Source organism: Bremia lactucae, linkage group LG4 (assembly GCF_004359215.1).
Source record: "Bremia lactucae strain SF5 linkage group LG4, whole genome shotgun sequence".
Taxonomy (NCBI): Eukaryota; Oomycota; class Peronosporomycetes; order Peronosporales; family Peronosporaceae; genus Bremia; species Bremia lactucae.
Window position 1 is genome coordinate 3,347,490 of NC_090613.1, and position 23,830 is coordinate 3,371,319.

The 23,830-nt window shown below is 48.9% G+C and overlaps 9 protein-coding genes across 9 annotated transcripts; 2 read left to right on the forward strand and 7 right to left on the reverse strand.

Annotated features, from left to right (window-relative positions):
* Positions 1-512: 512 nt before the first annotated feature.
* Positions 513-821, forward strand: CCR75_003336 (uncharacterized protein; the record flags this gene model as incomplete). Its single annotated transcript, XM_067961433.1, has 1 exon — positions 513-821. One exon carries the CDS (start codon positions 513-515, stop codon positions 819-821), a length of 309 nt encoding a protein of 102 aa, XP_067816305.1.
* Positions 822-1,007: 186 nt separating this feature from the next.
* On the reverse strand, positions 1,008-2,785 carry CCR75_003337 (uncharacterized protein; the record flags this gene model as incomplete). Its single annotated transcript, XM_067961434.1, has 1 exon — positions 1,008-2,785. One exon carries the CDS (start codon positions 2,783-2,785, stop codon positions 1,124-1,126), a length of 1,662 nt encoding a protein of 553 aa, XP_067817024.1. The 3' UTR covers positions 1,008-1,123.
* A 186-nt stretch (positions 2,786-2,971) lies between these two features.
* On the forward strand, positions 2,972-7,548 carry CCR75_003338 (uncharacterized protein; the record flags this gene model as incomplete). The annotated part of the gene is made up of 2 exons (XM_067961435.1): positions 2,972-6,976; positions 7,046-7,548. 2 exons carry the CDS (start codon positions 2,972-2,974, stop codon positions 7,148-7,150), a joined length of 4,110 nt encoding a protein of 1,369 aa, XP_067816306.1. The 3' UTR covers positions 7,151-7,548.
* Positions 7,375-10,622, reverse strand: CCR75_003339 (uncharacterized protein; the record flags this gene model as incomplete). Its single annotated transcript, XM_067961436.1, has 3 exons — positions 7,375-7,470; positions 7,547-7,677; positions 7,748-10,622. The coding sequence occupies 3 exons, from the start codon at positions 10,620-10,622 to the stop codon at positions 7,375-7,377; spliced, it is 3,102 nt and encodes a 1,033-aa protein (XP_067816307.1).
* A 549-nt stretch (positions 10,623-11,171) lies between these two features.
* Positions 11,172-12,131, reverse strand: CCR75_003340 (uncharacterized protein; the record flags this gene model as incomplete). Its single annotated transcript, XM_067961437.1, has 1 exon — positions 11,172-12,131. The coding sequence occupies one exon, from the start codon at positions 12,129-12,131 to the stop codon at positions 11,172-11,174; it is 960 nt and encodes a 319-aa protein (XP_067816744.1).
* Positions 12,132-17,385: 5,254 nt separating this feature from the next.
* On the reverse strand, positions 17,386-17,869 carry CCR75_003341 (uncharacterized protein; the record flags this gene model as incomplete). Its single annotated transcript, XM_067961438.1, is given in 2 exon segments — positions 17,386-17,802; positions 17,822-17,869. The coding sequence occupies 2 exon segments, from the start codon at positions 17,867-17,869 to the stop codon at positions 17,386-17,388; spliced, it is 465 nt and encodes a 154-aa protein (XP_067816743.1).
* Positions 17,870-17,888: 19 nt separating this feature from the next.
* On the reverse strand, positions 17,889-18,438 carry CCR75_003342 (uncharacterized protein; the record flags this gene model as incomplete). Its single annotated transcript, XM_067961439.1, has 2 exons — positions 17,889-18,273; positions 18,353-18,438. 2 exons carry the CDS (start codon positions 18,436-18,438, stop codon positions 17,889-17,891), a joined length of 471 nt encoding a protein of 156 aa, XP_067816746.1.
* A 6-nt stretch (positions 18,439-18,444) lies between these two features.
* On the reverse strand, positions 18,445-18,693 carry CCR75_003343 (uncharacterized protein; the record flags this gene model as incomplete). The annotated part of the gene is made up of 1 exon (XM_067961440.1): positions 18,445-18,693. One exon carries the CDS (start codon positions 18,691-18,693, stop codon positions 18,445-18,447), a length of 249 nt encoding a protein of 82 aa, XP_067816745.1.
* Positions 18,694-21,105: 2,412 nt separating this feature from the next.
* Positions 21,106-21,453, reverse strand: CCR75_003344 (uncharacterized protein; the record flags this gene model as incomplete). The annotated part of the gene is made up of 1 exon (XM_067961441.1): positions 21,106-21,453. The coding sequence occupies one exon, from the start codon at positions 21,451-21,453 to the stop codon at positions 21,106-21,108; it is 348 nt and encodes a 115-aa protein (XP_067816740.1).
* Between the last annotated feature and the right edge of the window lie 2,377 nt (positions 21,454-23,830).

Consider the following 23,830-nt stretch of genomic DNA (forward strand, 5'->3'; position numbering starts at 1 on the left):
CTACATTTCTTGCACGTATTGCTATCGTCTACATTTTCTTGCTGTCTATACTCACTCTTGCACTTTTTACTCAGACCAGCTTCTACTAAGAAAAAATGTACTAGCAAGATTTTATAAATCTCATTTACACATTCTGTATTTGCAATTTTATATACGCTATGCATCACGATTGCAATCAAATCAAAGTTGTTTGGTACTTCAAAGTCTCTCCTGACAATTTGATAGCAAAAGCTCGTTCGGGAATTTTATTTATGTCCCTCACATCTTGTTTTAACACCATGGCTTCCACTGCTTCCGACTCGAAATCTCGCATGACCTATCGTTTTCTTGGCAACTCTGGTCTGCTTGTCTCCAAACTCTCACTTGGTAGCCAAATGGAAGTCAACGACAATTAAACGGAAGAAGCCTGGTACAACACGATAAAGTTCGCTTTTAAACAAGGTGTCAACTTCTTCGACAATTCCGAGACGTATAGCTCTGGTACGCCAGAAGGCGCACGCATGAACAACGAGATGTACAAGAACTTCGTTCCGGACTTTGTGGATCGTGTGGTCAATGCAGACAAGCTGACACCTCTAGTGGAGAAGCTTGGCATTTCTATGGCTGAGCTCGCCCTTGCGTGGTGCGTAAGCAACGAACATGTATCGACGGTTATGATCGGCGCCAGGACGGTGGCGCAGCTCGAGCAAAACCTGAAGGTTCTTGACATTTTGGACAAGATTACACCGGAAGTTAAGGCCGAAATCGATGCTTTGGTTCCGTTTGTGCCGTCGTTGCCGGCGCCAGATTTTTCTGCGACGTACCGCAACAAGCATTTGTAATTATCTTCAATAGTCGTGGCATGACCACGTTCCTGCATTAATTCTTTTTGACTTGATATAAAAACATGAAGCCATTATTCTCACCTTTTAAGTTCTGAATATCTAAACAGGTGTCTCGCTTAAAATTGTCAGTGTGACTTATGCTTGGCTAATTCTCAAACAATGAACTTAAAAATTCTCATGAAATAAAAAACAGTAACGGATTCATTCACTGTTTCAGTTAAGCAATAATTAATGAGTTAGCAATCAAACCCGGTAGAATTCTATTCTATCACCGTCACAATGCTGCCATTATATCCATGTTACTCATCGTCACTATCAAATGTAATCTTTGTAGCTTTTTTGGCGGAATCAATATTCTTGGCAAAGGCCCCATAAAGCTTGTGTTCTTTCTTTTTGACGTGAGTTCCAAATTTAGTCAGATCCTTTGGGACTTCTTGATTTCCCTCGCGCAGTAAATTAACAAGCTCCCCAGCGCGAGGCTTGTCATTTGCAGTGAAGAAAGTATGTGCCGTACCTTTCTTGCCACCACGGCCCGTACGTCCAATACGATGCACATAGTCCTCAATCGTTAACGGAAACGAGTAATTAATGACGTACTCAACATCAGGAATATCAAGACCACGAGCGGCAACATCCGTTGCAATTAGCAGCGGAACCTCACCAGATTTAAACTGCTCCACAGCCTCTGAACGCTGTTGCTGGCTACGGTCACCGTGAATGGCAACACAATGCCATCCACGCTGGTGCAGCATGCGCTCCACACGGTCAGCCTCCTTCTTGTACAGTACAAATAACAGGACCCGGTTCTTGCGACTTGAGTGATACTTTTGCAGCAGAGCGTGAGCACGAGCATCACGGGCTCGATCGTCAATCACTTCAACGATTTGAGTCACATTCTGACTTGCAGCGAGCTCATCCGAGCCAATTGTTACCTTCACAGGATCGTTTAAGAACTCATAAGCTAGTTTCTGGATCGACTGCGGCCACGTTGCACTAAACATAGCAATCTGCCGTTCAGGATGTGTGTGGCTAATAATGCCGCGAATGTCTTTTTCAAAACCCTCGTCCAACATACGATCAGCCTCATCAAGAACCATAAAAGTAACTTTAGACAAATTACAAGAGTGCTCTTCCACCAGATCCTTTAAACGACCGGGCGTGGCGACGACTACATGCACACCGTCTCGCAATGCCTTTTTTTGAGTGTGTTTCGGTACTCCACCGTATATGCAAATACTCTTGAGCCCACACTTCTTCCCAGCCTCTGAGATCACAGCTGAGCTTTGCATCGCCAACTCACGCGTTGGAGCGACTACGAGCATTAACGGGCCCGGGTGCTTAGGCGATACCCCGGATTGAGCTGCAATATGGATGAGGCCGGGAATGGCGAACGCTAGAGTCTTGCCGGATCCAGTTTCGGCAATACCAATAATATCGCGTCCAGAGGCGAGAATTGGCCAACATTGGCTCTGAATCGGAGTGGGCTTGTCGAAACCCTTCGTGGTCTTCATAAATTTGGGCTCAAATGAAATATCCTTAAAGCTCAGCACGGGACGGTAAAGGCAATTGTTGCCGCTAAGAATCATTTGATTAGCTTCGTGGAACGCAGAAACCTCTTCGTCCGTCATATTCGCAGTGTTCTTGCCCTCATTATAAAAGGACTTGGTAAAGCTACCATCCTTGGCCGCTGGTTGCTGATATGGGCCATTGGAGAAATCTGTATTGCGATCTCCATTTTTCTTCGCTGTGTCTACGCTCTGGAGGCTTTTCTTGTCACTTTTTTGCTCCTTTTTGTGTAGCTTCGCGAGTTTTTGGGGGCTTTCGACGGTTGTCTCTGTCTTGTCGCGGGAACGCTTGAGTTTCTTAACCTTTGCTGATGAATCTATCACAGTTTTAGCAGCCTTTGCAGCTTTGCGTGCAGCTTTCTTGGCTTTCTTCTCGTCTTTGAGCTCGTCCGCCATGGCGTCTCGGTTCCTGATCTAATCAAAGCACAACCAGTGCTTGAAAGAAATGGCTACATTTTATTAAATGTCGCTTGAATGTGTAGAAAATCTACCGTACCGCCCCCCCTTTTTGAAATAATAAAATATATACAGAAAACCGATAATTTCCTTTGAGCGCGGCAAACCTGACCAACGCTCACGGTCATGGACGCGGACGGTGACGACGCCGAGTACGCGCTGCTTCCTTCCGCACCTAAGCAACTCGAAAATTTTACACGTCAGCTTCAGCGCGAGATACTAGGCGAGAAAGATCCGTTAAGCGTGTTACAGGAGCAGGGGCCAGAGCAACAAGAAGAAAGCTCGGCTTCGACGACATTGGGACATAATTTGCTATCCAACGCGAATTTAACGAAGGCTACTGGCTTAAAATTGAATCATGTGGACGAAATAGAGGTGAAAGATGCATTGCAAGCTACTGGAAAGAAGGACATGACCTCGGTGTTAAAGCGGAGTAGCCCAGCCAAGATCCGGGAAACTTTATTAGAATTGCAGCACCAGAAACAGGACAGAGAGTTCGATGTAGCTGAAAACAGCCTTGATAAAGAGAATTCACCTGTCACTATAGAAACCAAGTCAGCAACAAAGAGACCGAGGTCAGAGACCAAGACAACGTCTCGTGAGATAGTGTTGGAACACGGCCGAAAAAGCACATCGCTAGGTAATGTGCGAGACAGCTTGACGGACTCGATGTTTGCACCGAATTTACTGGAGCAAGACTTGGCAAGACGAGGGACGTTGGATCCAGTCGAGGCCGCATTAGTAGTCACTAAACTGCAAATGGTGTCACTGAGTCAAAATAGCTTGATACATCATCAAGTCGATAAGACGAATGAATTGCAAGATTTTAAGGCAGCAATTCCAACACTGACACCGTCGAAGCAGGTAAAAAGTGCTGACATAACGACTTTAGCGAGAAACAGCGAGCCGATGGCATCAGTTGTGACAGAAATGGTTATGACTAGAAGCTCTACACGTTTATTGGAGCAGCCAATGAATACCATAACGCCATCCCCGACAAAAGCGACGATTCATATCCAATTAGAGAGCAAATCGTCCCCATTACTTGTGAATCGACTTGCTGAGAGCAGGAGTGTTTTGACTCGCTCGAAGCTATCTGATACAAGACCCCTGCCATCACCAGTAAAAGACTCTTCGAGCACGGAGTCACCATCTCCCGCAAAGAGAAAGACGCTTGCTGCATCCAATCAACGAAAACAAATACCATTGTCAACAAAGGAACTGAGAAGCAAAACGAGGAGAAAATTGACGTCCTTAGCAAATGAAACCGTTGACAAGAAAGCGCTTTCTCCAATAAAGAGCAGGAAAAAACGGCGAACGACTGTAGGTCCAAGCGATGATTTGATGACAATGAATGACAAGCCTCAATTTGAGGACCACCGTCGACAAACCGTCGACAACGGATTAATAGCAATGGAAAGCGGGGTAGACATCATGTCAACGGACAGTCAGGCAGTGACAGATAAACATGAAAAGAAACGACCAAGCAGACGTGTATATGAGTCAGAAGCACATGGTAAAAGTAAAAAGAAGCGCACGCGCGCCAATAGTATCCAGACCAGTGAAACATTAGAAACGACGAAGGCAGATTCGCTACTGAATGCAAAAAACTCAAGGCCAAATAAGCACAAAAGAATAGAAGTCAACGATCAGAAGTCTCCCGTTGAGCGGCCGCCTTCCCGAATCCCAGACTCTTCGTTGAATTCTCCCCCTACCGAAGAACATCGGATAAGTACACCACTTAAGGGTATTTTAAGCGCAAGAAAGGATCGACGTACTTCTGAAGGTGCTATTCAGACCACACCAAATAAATCCGTCAATTTTGGACCCTCACAAGGCGCTGAATTTAATCATGGCTCGCCATCTACGTCTATGACTCCCATGCCAGCGAACGATGCATCGCGGCTCTTCCCTTTAGAACGGGCGTCAGAGGGAGAGCTTGATGACGCAGAAACGTCTTTAAACTCCTCAATTCTTGATGAAGCTGATTCGCTTGACGATGAAGAGCCGAAAAAGTTTAGTGTGCCGAAGATGACGCACGTGAAAAAGCCAGGGTTTGATCTCTTAGAGTCAAGCAGGAGTAGTCTTTTGGCATCGAAAACAAGGGACAAAAGCAAACGCCGACAAAGTTTGCGCGGCTTTAGCCCACTTGATGCTCGGGCTGAAACTCGACGTCGCAGGCGTGAAACCATCAACGTCACACGCCAACCTTCAAGGCACACCACATCAGCGCTGTCGAAGATTATCGACAACTCATTCACAAGCTCTCAAGTTTCGTCTGCGGCAAGGAACAATTCATTTGTGCGTGCAGCGGATCTTCACAAATCCAATCGTATGCCCTATGCCGGCTCGTCGACATCCTCGGACGCTGGGGAAGATATGGAAATTACGGGAGAGTATAATGTTCCTTTCGGTGAGATCGTGGGAAAGCAGTCATCATCTTGTAGTCTTCCTCGCGACGACGACACTGCCGAGTTTAGTTTAGGTCATCTACTTGCGGAATCTTCCGTTTACGAGCACACTAAATTGGCAGTGGAATCTGACGTATGTGATCTTCCTGAATCTCTGGGTGATCTGGCCAATGAAGCTGCAAATTTACCCTTTACCGAAAACAATTACGCCCATAAACCTGTCGGGCTCGACCCGATCGAAGAGGTAAAAGAGGAAGTGGCTTCGGCGCAAGACCGGAGTTCAATGAGCATGGTTTATGACGAAAGCGACGAAGAATATGCTGCTAGCCGCGCATCTCTTCAAGTGAATTTAACGTCGCAGTTCGACCGAGTCAGTGAGCCTAGCAAAAGCCCTAGTTATCCAGCGTCACCAAAGTCTGTATCAGCTCAGTCAATTTCAATGGAAGATCTTCTATCGTCTGTTGCATTAAACGAAGAGGAAACGCTAGTGAAGAATAGTGAAACCTTTTTTGGTGATGACGCTGAATCATCTGGAAATCAATTCTTAAGAGACGTGAAACTGGCTTGTGCGTACGATAAATGCTCCGAGGTTATCGAACGTCATGCGCAAGATGTATCGTCATGGTCGTCTGCTGTGACTGAAGAGTTGTCGTCCTTGCTACAAGTAAAGGCCCCAGCACTTTTTTCTTCCATGAATCTTGACGATACTGGACGAGAGGCAATCCAGAAGCTCTATACTACCGAGGCTCTAGTTGCTCGAACCGGTTGGTGTCAACTGCAAGCGCAGATGGAAAGTGAGATTACTAGCAGTTTATCTCTTGGAGGAGATGCGCTAGCATGTGATGTGAGTTCGTTGAAAGACAGAATAGCTGCAGATACTTCTAAGCGTCAAAGTGAGCTTGCTGCTATCAGGGAAATGATTGACCGCGAAGAACAAATGGCTCTCTTATTGGATGCTGTAGAGGAGCAGCAAGGTGCCCACGACGAATATGCGAAAGCTGTGAAGGATCTGGAAGATGAGTGCTCGACTCTGTTGTTGGAAGAGTCAATGATCCAGAGTCGCCTTAAGATTCTTGAAGGAAGAGCTGCGGAACTGGAGCCAGTGACTTCAGCAGCTACAACAGTCCTCAGTCAGGAAGTATTAGCGACGGAGGAGATGCTCGCGATCCAAGAAAGCATGAGCGTGTGGAAAATTTGCGAAGCAACGGCTTCGAATCTTCGCTTAAGCGCTCGCTTTGAAGATGTGCTATTCAGTGTAGAAATTTGTGTTGATGCAATGATGGGCATTCCTTCAATGGGCGGGGCATCAACCTCAATTGTTGCAAATGAAGTCTTAAAACAGAGGGAAGGTTATACGTATTCACCGTATGAAGGTGACGTCGTGCTTGTACTGCAGAGGCTTTTGCTAGATCCGCATTACATTTCTCGAATAGCGGACGAATCTGAGTTAGGAAATGGAAATGATGGGCGAATATGCTCAAAGCTTCAAGTACTGGAGAACTTCATAAGCCGTTCTTTCCGATTATTAAAGGAGCTGCGCGAATTATCGACACACTTTGCTATGCGATACGACGAAAACGGTAGCACCCTTTGGGTTGATTTTTTTAGGTTTCCGTCGGTGGCTGGAGCCGAGAGTGCACATCTTAGCGTTGGATTCTCGCTCCTGCCCGTATTCCCCTATACTGACTTTCAGACAGCTGTGCGGGTATCGCTTGGACAGGTAAGATTGCTACTATAATTTTTTGCTTACCACGCTTTGAAATCAATTTTTCACTCGGTATATATGTAGATTTCGATTGATGATGTAGCAAAAGAGATCGAGCAAGTGTCTAGGCGTGAGCCGAAGTATTTTACACGTGTATGTCAGCGGCTTTATAATATTTTTGCAAGCTAGCAGCGATAAATTAAGTGTTAGGTGTCAAAGTGTGAATAATTGGCTAGATTTAAGCTGTCGATGCCAATGAGGGCTAAAACGCGACAGCGATATGCCGCAAGCAATGAGGGGACGTTTAAGTCATCGGAGATGTAAAGTATAATCACAATTACCGGGAATCAATGTGCTATGAACAAACTCTCACTTCAAAAGTACTCACTCGAGAGATGTCTTGCGTCGTAGCTTCATTCATCCCAATCATCGTCACTATCTTCTGCCACAGATGGAGATGTGGACGTATTCACTCGGGATTGGTGGAGTGATGGCTGAGCCGCAAGACTCTACAGCCATTAAAAATGTAAGTCAGCATTTCGTAGCAACATTATGCTTTAGGTTTGGCTGCGCTCGACGACTTACACTGAGTCGAGCAAATTGAGCAGCCTTCCGACGCTCTTTTTCCTCTTCTTTCCTTTTACGAGCTTGAAAATCTAACGTCTTTGGACGCGCAGGTGCTATCTCTATCGGTCTTTTGGATAGCGGTGTCATTCCTACACGATAACGGAAGCAATAGTAAGCAATTTAACAAAAATCAAGCCAGGATAAATCAGTTCGACGTACCAACCGGGCAGAGTGATTCGTAGATAGGAGAACCGGACTCGCCCAAAAACCATTGTGCAGCAGTCAATGATGGCTCCTGCTTGGGGACGGGGCCAAAGATTTCGTCTTGAAAATATTCTTTTAGCTTTTGTGCTCGCGGAATTGAAAATGACACGCATTCCATGACATTTGATGTCGCCACCAGCAAACGCGCCACTTCAATTTCGCGAATATTACAAGTGCGTTGTGGCAAGAGGGCAACACCACCAATAGTGCTCGTACCGGCCATGATGAAGGGCAAGTTGGCTTGCACTGTAGCAGCCGTAGAATCGACTTCGTAACTCCATATATGTCGACTTCCTGCGCCAACAAGAAAAAGCAAATGCGAGCTTGCATCGTACAATGGTATCGGAGTCGTGGTACTAGCTGAACTAGCTGTTGGATTCACGCCGATGGGTATTTGCAAAGGTTCTAGCAAGTTTCGTGAATCCCAAAAGCTCACCTGCGTTTCGTTGCGAGAGTTCACGCCAACAGTCAACAGACGCATTGAGTCAGCCCAAGTGACAAACTGCGGCTTATTGCTCTCATGCCCACATCCCATTGCAACTAACGCCTGCTCAGATTGGCGAGGGTCAAATACACGCACAATCTTGGCGCGGCTAGCTGTGGCTAAAAGAGCCCCGTCCTGACTAAAAGCTATGTTCCACGTGATATCATCCAGCTTACCTTCCAGACACAATTTTTGCTGACCGGCTTCGAGATCCCAAAAGCGCAAGGAAAGGTCCTGGCTCGACGAACAAAGCACATTAGCAGCTGTCGGATTATACTGAAGAGAACGAATGCCTTTTGTATGTCCTGACAACGCCTGAATGAGTTTACCACTTTCTGATCTCGTGTGCATATCGAGTGACCAAAGTTGTATGGTGGAATCTGCCGACCCTGTTGCGAGCATATGGTCATGAAACGGATTGAAAGCGAGCGCTGACACTTCAGCTTTTTGTCCATTAATCACAGAAGCACTTCCATGTTGAGCTTTACCAACTGCACCAACTTTTTCCACAAGCACAGGTCCACCCGCGCCTGTGATTGGAACTGCCCAATATGTTGCGTTCGCAGCAACTATAGGTGACGCCTGCGTCGTATTTGCAACGCTCATGTCACCAAAGTAGAAAACATCATTGCGCGAAGCTTCTTGTCCGTGCAGGTACTTGAGTTTGTGTCCATATTTGGCACCCAAACGCTGCGCTTTGTCCGATAGCTCAACGACGTCAGCAATGCTAGAAGACTCAGTTTTAAATGGCAACTCCATTGACATTGCAGCGGGTGCTAAAGCCTCGTCATTATTTTCTCGTGTTTCTGCAATAAAGTTTGGCAAAGACGAAGGAACTGCAGCTGTGGCAGCACTTTCATTCGAGTTCCATTGAATAAACCCAGGAGGAGAACTTTGAGCTATAGGCTCTGACTCGTTCCACTTTCTGGAGTCTGATCCCCAACCTGTTTTGGTATTCAACACAGTCTCTGACGGTGTATTTGATGAAGCTGCTGACGATAATGCCTGTCCCCAGCTAGAATATTGCCGACGTTTTGTCGAAGCCCCAACACCTCCACCTGGCAATGCCCAGCTCGACGGCCCGTGATGCCCAGATGTAGGCCGTCCAAACACGCTCGTACTCGTATCCTCCATAGCCTTCACACTTGGCACTACTGCCCGCTTCATAGGCTCCGCATTGCGTCCTTGTTGCCACTCTAAAGACGTCATCGTGGCTTCTACCGCCAACGTATCGGGATACAAATCACTCTGGAAGGTATGTATTGCGTCTTTGCGAGGCACCCGGTAGCTCACGACCTCACAGCTTCCACCAACGCTACTGCCACTCGCACTAAGATTCAAGATTCGTGCAACTTCGCACACATTGGTATCACATGTCGTCTTTGGCAATAGCGTGGCGGCAAGCGTCATAGTACCTAACGCAGTGTGATTCACGGCATGGACATGAGGAGTACGAGTCAAATCCACTTCAAACAATCGAGCGCTGCTATTTCCTTTGCCCAGTATATACAGCAGATCTAAATCGCTGTCGTATAGCGGAATCAAGTGGCCCACGCCTCCTGCATCGAGGCGTTCACGATGGACGCACGTGGCCAAGTGGCGAGGATCCCACAACTTTACTTCGCGCTCCTGTGTAAGGCCACTTCCACACGTGACAAAGTGATGCGTCCGTCCACACCAAACTACGCTTAAATGTCGCTTGCCATTATGTGCAGCTTGAATATCAGGCGCCGAACACTGTCCAATCCTTGGGTCCACGATCCTCACTGCTTGGTCTTGCGTAGTTACCACCATAACGCTTCCATCCCAATTCCATGCTGCCGAAGTTGTTACTGCGTCATATTCCATTGCCATTTGAAAACGCAATTCCTCAGCTGCAATGTCATAAATTCTCAAGGGCCCGGGTCTCGAGTAGACGGCAACAATCGAGTCCGCGGACGGATGTGGCACGATCCCGTTGACAATGCCTGACGTCGTTACTTTAAACGTTGTCAAAGGCATTACGAGATCCTCTTTCATGGCAATGGTACTTGGTAATTTCCAGACTTTCACAGAAGCGTTGGCACCACCCGCGGATAGCAGTAAATCCTCGTGAAAAGGAGAGAAGCTCAACGCCGTGACACGCCCCGTGCCGTGTGCACGTATGAGCAGAGGCGTCGTGTTCGCCTCTTTTCCCGTCTGATCCAAAGAATTGACTTGAATCGATCCTCCACTGTCCATTTGATGGGCAAATGCAAAGCTAGAGGACGTGGCGGCCAACACATTCGCATCGGAAGACACTTGAAGCTGGTCATATGCCGACACGCACGTACACTCGACATTACGAAATTTGCTGCATATTGACATTGAAGAATGGAATTAGCAGCATAAAGGATTTCATGTTTGTAGACTTTGCATTGCTGCACCTCGCACGGAACGCGAAGCGAGGCGCCATGGAAGAGTCAGCTTTTAGTGCATGAAGTGATTATGGACGTTTGTTATGTCGAGTGGATTACACCATTTTTGGGTTACGCACGACCAACTCAACGTATACCACAACTCAATAAGCACTTTCATTACTTTATGAGTTGTACCAAATTAAGGAAAAATGTACGACAACCACCTAAATTGTGCATTTATGAAAACTTTTCTTACCTATGTGAGAAACAAGACAAACGATGTAAATCGAGCGACAATGGGCGAGAGACTAAAGCAACTCGAACTTGCACTCCCCGCTGGCTCTCACGTCAATTTGCTCAACTGTTTTCTCGACACGGTCTCGAATCCTCTATGCAATAATTTGCATCGTCTTGTCTCTTTTCCATGGGTTACTCACTCTCACTATGTGCGTGTGTCGCTGCATACTAATTCACTTTATCTAGCCACCGCTACGCTTCGCTTTAAGCCCATTGTTGCCTACAAAAAGTAGTCGGGTGTGCGCTTTTTTTCATTAAAATTGCTGTCACGTGGTGCCGGATCAAATTGGATAAATTTGCACGTCTCGTAGACTTTATCCCCACTACGGTCGGCCATGACTTCGTCAATCTCCATTAGCGCCGCTTGATTACCGCACCGATAGCAGTAATTTGGCGCACTGAAAATCGTCACGACACCGCGATTATGAGTCCATTGGTATCCTTCCATTACGAGCTGATGGGCCCGCGCAATGAACGTAAGGCCATTGCTGCGCTTAAACTGCTCGGTAATGTCCTGGCCGAACGTATACCCAGCGCCACGGGGCGAAATGCCCCATCCACAGCGGTCGTCCGGGTCCGACCACACCAAGTCACACATTGGACCCTCATGAGGCACTTCTTGAACGCGATCAAGCGCACGTGCGTGGTCAAGCGTGTCGATCGAAGGCGATAGGCCGCCGTGCATGCAGAAGACGCGGTTTTCGATGAGCGCCGTCATGGGCAAGTGGTCAAAAAGGTCCGTAAAATACTTCCAAACGTTCGCGTTCCCATACTTGCGCAAACACTCGTCATAAAACCCATAGACCTGCGTAATTTGGCGACTTTCGTGGTTGCCACGCAGGATCGTAATGCGCTCGCGGTGGCGCACTTTCAGTGCCACCAAGAGCGCCACGCTCTCGAGCGAATAATATCCGCGGTCCACGTAATCGCCCATGAAAAGGTAGTTGGTGTCAGGGCAGGCGCCGCCTATTCGAAAAAGCTCCAACAGATCGTAAAACTGGCCGTGAATGTCCCCGCAAACCGTCACGGGGCACCGGACCGGTTGCACATTCGATTCACCTGCTAGAATCTCCTTTGCTTTCTGACACAGCTCGTAAATCTCCGTCTCCGTGAGATTCTCTGCGCGGCGTAAGCGATCGATCTGCGCGTCCAGCGCCTTCATCTCCCCACGTGAGTCCATGGTTTTGCTCTACTTGAAAGAACAGGAGCGGTGGTTGTCCCCCCTTCCGGCTTTTTGACCGCTTAGCCAATCCCGATGGCGTATGTTGAACGATAGAATTAAAAGTGAGGTTTAAGCATCGTCACGCTATTTTCATTTTTGCTCAACGACATTTTTATTTTGCAAAAGTGGACCAAAAGATGTACAGCGATTACCGCTCGTGTTGGTGTTCATTGTGGTGCAGCTAGATAGCGTGTATGGTACATTCGAAAGTTTTAGAAAGGGAGTGGTAGAAAGATACAGCATCATGGCACAAGCGTGCAATTTTGCTTAGCTTTAGATGGTAAATTAGTCGGTTGGTTTATGTCAAATGTACACTTGGTGGAACCTGTCACAATCAATACTTTTTACTTACTTTTTTAACGTATGGCTTCTTAAATTTGGTGAGCACATTATTTGTCCGATAAAAAAAAAAATTCGTTCGTAACTTTGGCAAAAGTACACTATACTTACGAATCGAGGAAGAGTGATGTACAAGAATACTAGTTGTAACGGGGCACCTTTCACTAGTACTGATAAGTACAAGTCAACCTTACACTGATTACAGTGTAAGTAGGGTGCCTTGAAACTTCACATACACAAGAGTACAAATGAATGTTTCTAGGTAGCTAAGGGTCTTTGGCTACCAAAAGTAATTCAATGGATTAAGAATTAGGGAAAAGTAGAACTGTATTAACATGAGAGGCAGACATGTCTATTTAACTATTAATGGTTGCAGGATGTCTGGTATATCTTAAGCCTGGTTAGCAACGCCGTATCCTCGTGCGAGTCCGGTGGTTGTACGGGGCTTGCCACCTGTGTTGGCGGCTCTTTAGGTTGTCTGGATAGAGCTCGCTGGCAGAGCATTAGACGGGTTCCTTGTATTTTTGTGTCGGTACGTCGGCACTCTCGCTTCGCTATGGCACGGAGTTGCCTCATACCAGACTCCCAAAATTCATGCACGCTGCCGGCTATGGTCATTTCCTCTTGCTGGAACGTCACTCGGTTGCGTTGCATCCACAAACGAGTGATGCAAACGCTGCTCAGGATATGCCATATGCGTGTCCACACGGCGGTGTATGCGGTCACTTCATCGGGGTGGCACCGCTCTAGCTGAGCGTGGACCACCGTGGATAATCTTGGCGCGCGTCTGTTTGCACAATTGGCGAGATTACTCGAAGTCGTCCAAGCTCCCAGCATTCTCCTGTCCAGTGACAGATGAGCTTTTGCCAGCAGGCTTGCGCGCACGGACATGTCTAACAGATGTGTTCGAGTGTTTCTTATACCCCTTGGCAGCATTGGAGCTTGCGGCAACTGTTATCCTGCCCGCGTTCGGGATGAAAGAGATTCAGTTGCCGCACTGCCACTCTATACCCGACCCAAACTTGGTACGCGGTGAGCTCGTTCCCATGATCCCAGAGATGAGTTGGCGTCTGCTGAAGAGCTGCTGTTTGCCATTTGCTGCCTTCCGCTGCATTTCGAAGCTTCTCGACAGTTCGAACCAGCGCACCGTCCGAACCTTTGTACCGCCGGAACGGCTGTTTCTTGAGGGCTAATAGGACGTGCTCGTTGGCGATAGTGTTCGGCACGCTCCACGGGAACCCGTGGATGAGGGATTCGTGTAAAATACGATGCCTCCCGCACCGTGCTCCTTGCATAATCGGTGGCATTCGGCAGCCGTCTGCTGATCCTCGATGCTGTTCGCTCCAATACTCCAGTGAATTCCATCTCTGTCTTGCTCCAGAGCGATGGCGCTCTACCGACCCTGGTCCGAGTTCACTAAGACGCCTCTGATGTGGCCCGTCATGGTGTGTTCCCAGCTGTACGTTTGCGTCAATTGTGGGGGGGGCGCAGGCGGAGGTCCGTCCGTACGTGAAGCTCTTGATCAACTTCCAAACTCAGCGCGCTAAGCAAAATTGCAAGGCCCCATCTTCTCAGTTTGGCTTGCTGATAGGTGGCAGTGCCGGCCGTCGGGAGAACGAAGGAGTAGGTTCAACATCCAATCTGCTGCATGTGCAGTTTCGCAATAGGGCATGGCTGAAACTGGGAATACCGCGTCGACGTTAACACATTTCCCTGCATGTCCACAACCCAGGGGTTTTCGGCCCAGGAGTATGTGGGCAGAATGCTTTCTCTTCTGGAGTCATTGCCCGAGGTAAGTGCCGAAGCGGTCGGGGAAGCTCCACCACCCATTCGTCCTCCGTCGTCCAGCTGAACACCTCCGATGCAAGGCTTGCCAGCTCCGTTGTATACTGCTGCAACCTACCATCCGAGCTGGGGAGTGCAGGTAACAACCATGGCCAGGTCAACTGCTGCAGAGTGTTACCGGGTGTCCTACGATGCGTAGCAAGCTGCCGACCCCTCTGTTGGCGCGGAGATACTCCAGCTGTCCAGTCTTGCGTTGCTCCGCGGAAAGCCCATGCCTGCCATCCCATAAATAAATGTCCTAGCGCTGGGGTGAGCCAGAGTATTGCGTATTTCACCCGCTGGGTCTTGCACGCGATGAGTAAGGAGGCGAAGCCCACTCCTCTTTCTTGTTTGGGTGTGTGCAGAAGCGCAGGATCGATCTTCGACTGGCCTCCGTGCTGGTAGAGTGGTGCCGCAAAAATTGATTTTGCAGGTTCCGTAGTTGTTGTTCCGCCCACACTAGCAATTCAAAAATAGCCGCAGTGAGCAATACGGCAGGCAGCATGATCACGTTCAATATGAAGACCCTGTTCTCGACACAAGTAGCTAGCCGAGTCGCTCTCGCCAGTCTCCGTTGGACATTGCGCAATCGCGCCGCCCCGTTGACCGTGGCAAGTTTCCCCGTTCCAACTGCGTAGCCTAGGTACCGCACCATATCGCCATGCCTCAACACTGGTATCCCATGAAGATCCCTTGTGTCCGCTGCTGTATTCAAAAGTATAGTCTTGCTTCTTGTCGGCTGCACCTGCAGACCTGACAGCCACCCGAATTGTTTCACTTTGTTTATCACTCGAGGTAGATGTTGCGCCTTCTGCAAAAACACCGTCGAATCGTCGACGAACGCGGAAAACTTATGTTTCTCTCCGCTTCCCCCTGGCACTGTTAGACCACTGATTTCACTGTGTTGTTGAATCGCCAACGGCAGTATTTCCGCAACCACAAGAAAAAGCAACGGAGCGAGCGGGCACCCCCTGCTGGAATTACGGAGACCACCTCCTGTGGCTGCGAAAGCTCCCCATTTACCACGAACTGGGCCCTTGTTCCGTCGTGAATATTCCGAATCATCGCTGTTAATTCGTGAGAGAATCAAAAGCGGTCGAGGGCCGAAAATAGAAATTCCCGCGAGACCGTGTCGTAAGCTTTCCAAAACTCAAGCAAGAGGATGGCCCGACCGCCTGATGCTGTCAGCTCCGGTTCCGCCTTAGCTGTTGCCAGTTGATCCAGCATCAGCAGCACAGTTTTGCGCATCTGCCTACCATGAACGAAGCCCTGCTGCGACTCTTCAATTGGTGTTCCCAGAACTCGTTGCACTCGCGGTAGTCCATGGCGTCAGCAGAATCGCCTTTTTTCTGCAGTGGGAGAATCAGCCCCTGCAGGAAAGGCGGAGGCGGCTTTCCTCCTGCATAACCAACAGCAACCATCACTGGAACTAGCACCGCTGGGTATCCTTGAAAAAATTATTATTTAGACCATCCGCGCCAGCCGACTTGTGCCTTTGAATTGCAGTAATAGCTTGTATAACCTCATCAGATGATATCACTTGAAGGAGGCTCACATTGCCCGCTGCCAAAAGACGTCTGTCGACCAGAATCTGGACAAATTGGTCCAATTCCGTCGCCATGCGATCACATGTTGTGGTGTGATGCGCGACGCCGAAAATCGTTTCCATTCTGAAGCGAATTTATCCGCTAGCGTCATTTCCAGCCTGAACGGTTCATCATTCACCGGACGTTAATCGGTGAAGGTCTGATCGCTCTCTTAGTTAGATACGCGCTTGAAGCTCCAACGAAGCTGCTATGTCGTCCGTTCGAGCCGTTGCCCCAAGCGGACTAAATGCTCCTCTCTCGCCTCTTCCATCGTGATATCCATTAACTCGGTCCTGGTCAATATGCGCGCCCTGTTCTGCGTGTGAACTCAGTGAATTATTGCGTGCCGCCGCTGCGTCTCACGTTTCTTGATCCGCTGAACACTTGCCACGCATTGCTGTGCTGTCTCATCTCATGTTGCCGCCGTCACCGCCTTGCTTACCTCCGCTAATATTAGTTCGTTGAGTAATTCCGCTAATACGCGCGTAGGCTGGGCTGACTTGATGGGGTACATCACTGCACTTTTCCACCGCTAGGATTATTTGCCAGGTGCTTGTGGCCTTAAATGTAGCCGCACTCGCTAGTGATCGGACGGTACTGGCAGTTTTGCCACTGATACCCACTGTACTTCCGCCGCCCAGGATTGGGGCGCGTAAAATCGATCCATGCGACTGGCCGATTCGGGACCCCAGTGTGTACGAAAATCGTTCGGGTCAAGGGCGTCATCGGCATCATCCATGAAATCCATGAATGTGCGTGCGTCCTCTAGGCGAAGCTGTTGGGCGAGGGTTTGGAGGGCCGCGCTCTTCGACCTCCCGCCGCGTTGGCCGCCTAGTGAATCCAGAGATGGGTTTTGCACACAGTTGAAATCGCCTGCCAATATAATCTCTTGCTGCTTCAATGGCCACCGTTCGATTTCGAGAAAGAACTCCTCTCGGGCTCGGTGGTCGTTCGGTGCGTAGATGTTGATTACCCGGTAGTCCCCAAAGTCGACCGCGATGACCGTGTTGGTCCAATCCTCTTGGTGCCAAGGCTGAACCTGCTCTGCTGTTGTTGGAGTCATCAAAATAGCCACCCCTCTTGTTTTGCTTGCATTCACACTCTAATAAGACAGCGCTGGTCCGTTTAGCTGATGCTGTCGTCCCCATATCCTTGTCCAGGTAGCTGCTAAGTGACCCGCCTCCTCTTCAGTGCTGACATGCGTTTCCTGCACCAACCAGGCTAGCGATCGATCTACCTCGGGCGTTCGTCTCCAAGCGTCAAGCCACATTGCTTGAGCTCCGGCCCGGAAGCCCCGAAGGTTTTGGATCTCGAAACGTCTATTATTGATTGAGAATCGCCTTCTCAGCGTCCTCAAATTTTCACAGTTTGCTCGCTGGAAATATTTGTGACGCCCATAAGCATCTCCTGAAGGTCAGCTGCCGGTCCGTCGCGAAGCGACGGCAGTCAAATCCTAACTGCTTTTAGTAATGACGTGTGCTTCCTGCTCCTCCGTGCTCAAAAGCCGAAAAAAAGAAGCTCGCCACAGTAAACCGGTCGAACGTCTTGTTTGGCGCCGCGAATGCATCTCGATAAGAAGTTACGGATTTTAGCGCCATCAAATGTATGAGGAGACGGGGTAGGATTCCATGTTCGTTACTGGCCTCCTGTCCTGTTAGCACTCGGATCTCTTTCTCATAAATGACCGTGCAGATGATGTGGTGTGCTATACGAACTTTATTTTCCACATCGCACAGCTTCAAAATGGTATCGTCCCCATGCCCACAGGTGCGTAGACATTTCCAATCATCAGTACTTTCGAAAAGGGATGATAAGTTTTGTGGGGCTGGGCGCAACAACTTAGCCGTCCAATCATCCAGCCATTTATGCTTCGATTTAGCCTTCGTCCTGCCGCGGTACGCTGCTAAGCGCCCCTGTCAGCATGTTCGCCTCCAGACAGCCGTCCATGCTTGGTAAACCGTGTCACTTAACGACCCCAATAGCTCTCCCGGAAATGGAAACCCCTGTAATATGTGCATCCATTGCGCCGGCTTCCGCTGCACCGCCTGCATCCATGTCTCAGTGCCTCAGTGCTACTGCGCTCGAGGGAGGATGCTGTCCGTGCTGAAGCCGGCCAGGGAATCCTATGCTTCTCCCATAGTTCCGGGCACGAGTCTCGGGTCTCGAGAAGCTGAGCTGGAAGGTCAGGAGAACCTATGTTCTCCATGGCTATCGTCTCTCCGGTATATCTTGTTCTAGCTTGTTCCTTCTCCGCCGGCGTAGTCGAATGAGCGCGCTTCTGACTTACTGAAGCCTTACTGCGAGCTCGTGTTAGAGGTATTACGCGAGTTGGAGGCTCGACAAGTTGGATGCTTTAGCACACGCAGGACGCAGATCCGGGCTAGACAACGTAACCAGACGCTGCTCAGCTATCGCTTGCCATTGGTGCACTGCCGTCCGGATAGCTTAAGATGCTCGAGTAATTGACTGGATTCTGTGTTGTTGGCGTCATTGATCCCCATCTGGAGCACATGCATTCTCTCCTATGTGGAGAGTTGAGATGCCGAATTGAGTAAAAAAGCCAAAGGTTCGGCAAACCTAGCCGGATTAACATCGTCTAAGAGAATGTCGATATGTTGATGCACGTCTTGGGGAAGAAGCGTGGTTGCTAGATGATCTCGGATCACCCCTGGGTCGCCGTTCCAATTCTTCGAGTTCCATGTTGCGGGCGAACAACTTTTCTCCTCCCCGTCCCCTCTCTGCACTCCGTCGTCCAAACCTTCTCCTTCCATCACAATGTCAGGAGGTTCTTGTTTCCCCGCTGCTTCTTCCGTTTCGCGGAGTTGCGACGAGCCTGTATGGACCAATGCTGAGTAATGTTGTCCCCAGAATCTCAGCACCAGTGGTCGTTGCAAACCGTGTTGCTTAGCATGCCTGACTGCTGCTATCCACTGATGAAGCTGCTTAGGGACTTGTTGGCCAGTTCGTAAACTTTGTCTCCATGCGTGGTAGTACTAGGTTTGAATAGTGGGTAGTGCCACGTTTGTTGCCCGTCGGTATCGTACGCCAGTATACAAATGTCGTGTTGCAAAAAAGTTGGCTGCTAGAGCCATCAGCTCACTGCTTTTTCCCAATTTCAACGCGAAATGACATCCTGCCGTCCAGGCGTGGCCGCGTACTCATCGAGGTACCATTTAAACTTTTTTTCGATTCGCGGGAATTCATGCCATCCCATCCTCTCTGGACGTTAATCAGAGTTGCCACCCGTGTGTAGTGGCCAAACTGTTTGTCAAAATGAAGATAGCCAGACAGCCGAATGCCTCGTTTTATGCTGGCAGTTATGGACTCAAGGTGGTCATCATGGGCAGCTAGATCGTGACCCGCGACCGCCTGCGCTAACGCCATCGCCATACAATTACTAGAAGATGGTGTCGTGACTAAACGTAGTCCTAGCACCTCTTCAATGCCTGGAACTCCTCTATCCTGATGCTCTTCCGATGCTGCCGTGGGCAACTGGTCGCTCCTTTTTTTCCAATTGGTTGAACCGCCTGATTTAGCGCTGCTCGTTTGCGTTGCTTGAGGGTTACAAGCTGTGGGGTCGTGGGAATTTTCGGCAGTTTTCGCTGACACTAGGTGCAACGTTGCCTTCTTCGTTTCTGTCGTTGGCGCCTAGTTGACACCCTGCGAGTCGTCCGTAGGTCGTGAGGTGGGCGCTAGTACGTCTTTTTGGATGATGGTGCTGTTGACTTATCCGCTTCATCTTCCAAACCTTCTGCCAGGTCAATAAAACGGGAGGAGAGACTGGGAGAGTGTGGCTGTGACATAGTCGGCTGATGAGTCTTCTCCGAGGCTGGACCGTGACCCATTGCTTCTTCGGTTCAGGTTCGACGTTAAGAGCTTCCGGCTCGATCGGACCGGTGCCTCAAGCAGGCGGTGCACCCTTAATGGGAGAGCTATGTGCGGCATCCATCGGTGTGCGCGGTCGCTCTGTGGATGGTGCCACTGCCTCCTGTGCCTTGCACTTACTGTCCTTTCGAAGTTGTAGGCGCTGTGCCGCAACTTCTTTGATTTCCGCCAGGCTGGTAAAGGGGGTGGCCAAGTCTTCAAGCGCTGCTACCTCTTGCTCCGTAGCCGCTCGGCTGCCTATACCTTGTAATTGTGCAGCGGTATACTGACACCGCGCCATGGTGTGCCCGAGATTGCCACAGTGCAAGCATTGAAGCCGTTGGCCGACCTCCGCGTGCTTTAAATTATTGTCCGTCCACACCAGATAATGCGCGCAATTCTTAGCAAAAATTCTAAGCGCCCTGCCATATTTACCGTAAGTTTCTAAACATTGGAGGTCCACTAGTTGGGCGTACAGGTGTCTAGATCTTCAAGCTCCAAATCTGCTGCAATATGCTTTTCGAAGTACGCAGTCAACTGTCCGATGTCTGTGAAGCGAGTAACATTGGAAAGTTCCACCTGGAACTTCGGTGGTCGCCATGCGAACCCCATCTCGTTCCAACTGGCGTGCCAATACGGAGCCCGTGTCCGGCTGGTGCATCTTTAATAAGCGGTATATCGCTCCTCTAAATGGCACTGACATTAACTCGTACATGCGTGCCATCGCTCGATCAAAGAAATGAAAATGGATACTGCGTTTTAAATCGTTGTAATTGATATGCTTGGTGACATGAAGCATGGTCTGAAGTTCGTCCTGGTTGAACTTCTCTGCTTCCGCTGCCAGCAAGATATCTTCCTTGATCGTGCTAGTTTTCTGCCGTATCATCCTGATATCTATCCCGCTCCGTAACTTCAGGCAAAGTTCACCTTTCACTTGTTGTTGAACAGTCCTTGCCTAAAGTTTTCGATGTGCCCCGTGCTGCTGGGCTGTTGGCCTTGTTTCCGGTTAATCCGGTGTCTGACTTGACCTTGGCTTCCCATTAATTCATGGGCGGCGCCCGCGCCCACTTGACTTTGCTTATCATGCTTTAAATGATGTTCTTAAATGACCAATTGGAATTGTAAAGTTTTCTCGTCGCCGTCTGCGCAAATTGTGTCCACTGCCTGAACGAGTCGCTGCTTACAGTGCAAGCCTCTTCGAAGAACTTGAAATATATCACTTTTTCTTCCGGAAAGCGTTGCTTCCCCGCCGGTACAAGGTCTGCTGCAATGGCCACCGTGTCGTGCGCTATAGTGTAGAGCTCTGCCACAGTTGCCACTCATGCTTCATGTGAAGGATCATGTGGGGCTGCCTTTACCGCCGCCACTACTGCCTCAAACATCTCCGCCGGTCTTATCACCGGCTCGGCCTTGTCTGGTCCGGGTTCGCTGGGTGCACCCGTCCTTTTCGGTATAAGTTGCTCCTGAGTCGTTGTCGCCTTGGCAGCGGGCTTGGAATGGCCTACTCTCGCCGCTTCTGGCAATGTATGCGTATCAGCCCCCGTCGTCTGTCGAACGGAGGAGATCGTTCTGTCGCGTTGGTCGTGCGTGACCCCTTCCCTCGAGTCAGGCCGCTCTGTTGACTGCCCTGACGTCTTACGCCGAACAGGCTTTGGCGAGCCTCGCATTGCGCTTATAGGCAAGGTAATGGGCTGGCGCTTCACGGTCGAGGAACGTGAGCGGGTGAAGTGTACGCTTTCCTTCCAAACCTGACAGCTGGTACAAGGCTGTCAGGGCTATCCGGTCTGCGAAGCTAAATTGGAACTGCAAGAACTGTATTAAAATACCTAATTTTCTACGTAACGTCTTCTATCTACCATTGAACTTTTTATATTAATATCTAACTATGGCGCCTCCTTGCGCACCGCACAATCGTGATTTAAACGATTGGCGTGGTTGATTTAGACATAAAACAACCAATCAGATGAGCTAATATCTTATTGCATCAATAATGCCAAATTTGGTATTATTGGGACTATTTAAGTCAAAATTAGTAAAAATATTAATTTTGCACTTCTTTATCTCTTTCCTCTCATAGGTAATATTACTTATTATTTTTCTCGTTATAAGGAAGAATACGTATGTATCGGGACATCCCGTTACATCAACCCCCGCTTAACCAACTGTCACCATAGTGGTTGATGAAGGGTGACAGGAAACATTATTTGTCTTTTCCTGTAATTAGCATTATTGGTTTTGATCAAAATGCCAAAATCATTAGCATTATGATTTCAGTCAAAATACAGGCTTTATTTGCATTTTGATTTTAATCAAAACACCGATTTCATTTGCATTCTTGATTTTGACCAGAATCAAGATCGCGTCGGCCGCGAGGCCGCTAAGCTGGAAGCTGCACGGACCAGCGCAGGTGTCAGTAAGGCAAATGTTCAGTAGACGCATTAGCGTCTACTGCGGAGGATATATTCCCTCCTAATACCATTGGGGGTGACTAAGGTATGTAAACTGTTGATGACATTGCGGATGATGGGGACAAGTTACCTGCTACACCAATTGTAGGTGACTCGTCCAAGTCACCTGCATCGCCCGACTCAGTGGCGACTGAGACGGCCGCCGGATCACTTCGGGCCGAGTCCGTTAAATTTTTGGGTTCTAACGTGACTACCAAAGAGGTGATGACGAGGTTGTTTAACTCGTCGGACCTCTTTGGTGGGAATTCATCATCAGATGACTCCGAGGGCGATGCCCACTCTGGTGATGTTAGTATGCATCACCAGGAACTACGTGGTCGCGATGGTAAGAGTGCTGCTAGTTTGCATCACCAGAAAGGGAGTGAGTCAAGAAATCGCTCACAGGGCCAAGTTAACGTTAACGGTAACATGAACCAACAGGAGAGGGACCACAATGCGTTGCGGTTTGCTCCTGAAAGAGGCCTTTGTTACCCTCTAAGATAAACCTCATTCGTTGGTCTGGTATGACCAACGATCAATATCATATTTTGTTATTCGACTCATCCAGGCTTCACAAGCCTGGTGATGATATAACGTAATTCTTCGTCGATGCCTTTTACCGGCATCGGTGGTACACTTGCAAACGGGCAAAGGATGTCAAGCCTTTGTTCCAAGCTTGGACAGCCTTTGTACAGAATGTGCGAAGCATAGGCCGTTTGGTCTAGCTTGACAAGCTGAAAATTTCCGTGAACGGTTCGAGATACGAACCGTAGTCGGTGCACGTTAAAAGTTGCACCGTTTGTCTCGAGAGGCAGGGATACCTTGCCTGTCTTGGGGGGACTCATGACCATGCTGCTATTAGGGGGCAGGTCATAGCCCTAAAAACATTATTCCCTTAAAGATCCTCATTGAAGGATACTCATCTCTTACGAGATGCGTTAAGGGATTGAGAACCTCAAATCCTTTTACGAGTGCGGGAAGCCATCGTTCTCCGATGGACCTTCGGTCGAGGAAGATCGGTCGAGGAGGATGGGTCTCGTCATACTGCAAGACGAGGACCGGAACGTATAGCATCAGTTAAATATGGAAGTTCCCAACTATCATATGAGGGTGGATACCCTCTCCAATGAATGAGATAACTCGTTCGAACCCCCCTTACCTCACGGTAGCTCGAGAAACTTTCAAATTCTCACCACCCGAATCCATCAATAATTGTGAAGGGGGAGGAAAAAATCGGATCCCGCCTCGTTTGACGGACCTGAATCAACATCGTGATTTGGGTCACACACTTTATTATTTAAGTTAGTACAGTGATCACGAGCGATTCCGACGCTGCGAGTTAGCGGTGACGGTTGATAATGTTTCTCGTGACCAGTTATAGATAAAGCGCAGGTTTGCGACTGAACAACTGCAGAACGAATGGACACATCAGTCCCTTCAAAACGAGCTGGTGTGGAGAAAAGAGCTGACCGTTTGTCCGAGAGAATCAGACTCTGTTCCAAGACAATAAGGCTTTGGCTCGGAACTATCAGTCTTTGGCGGATGCCATACCGTTCCCGTGCAATCCGGAATCGGAAGAAGCCTCGTACTGATGGTA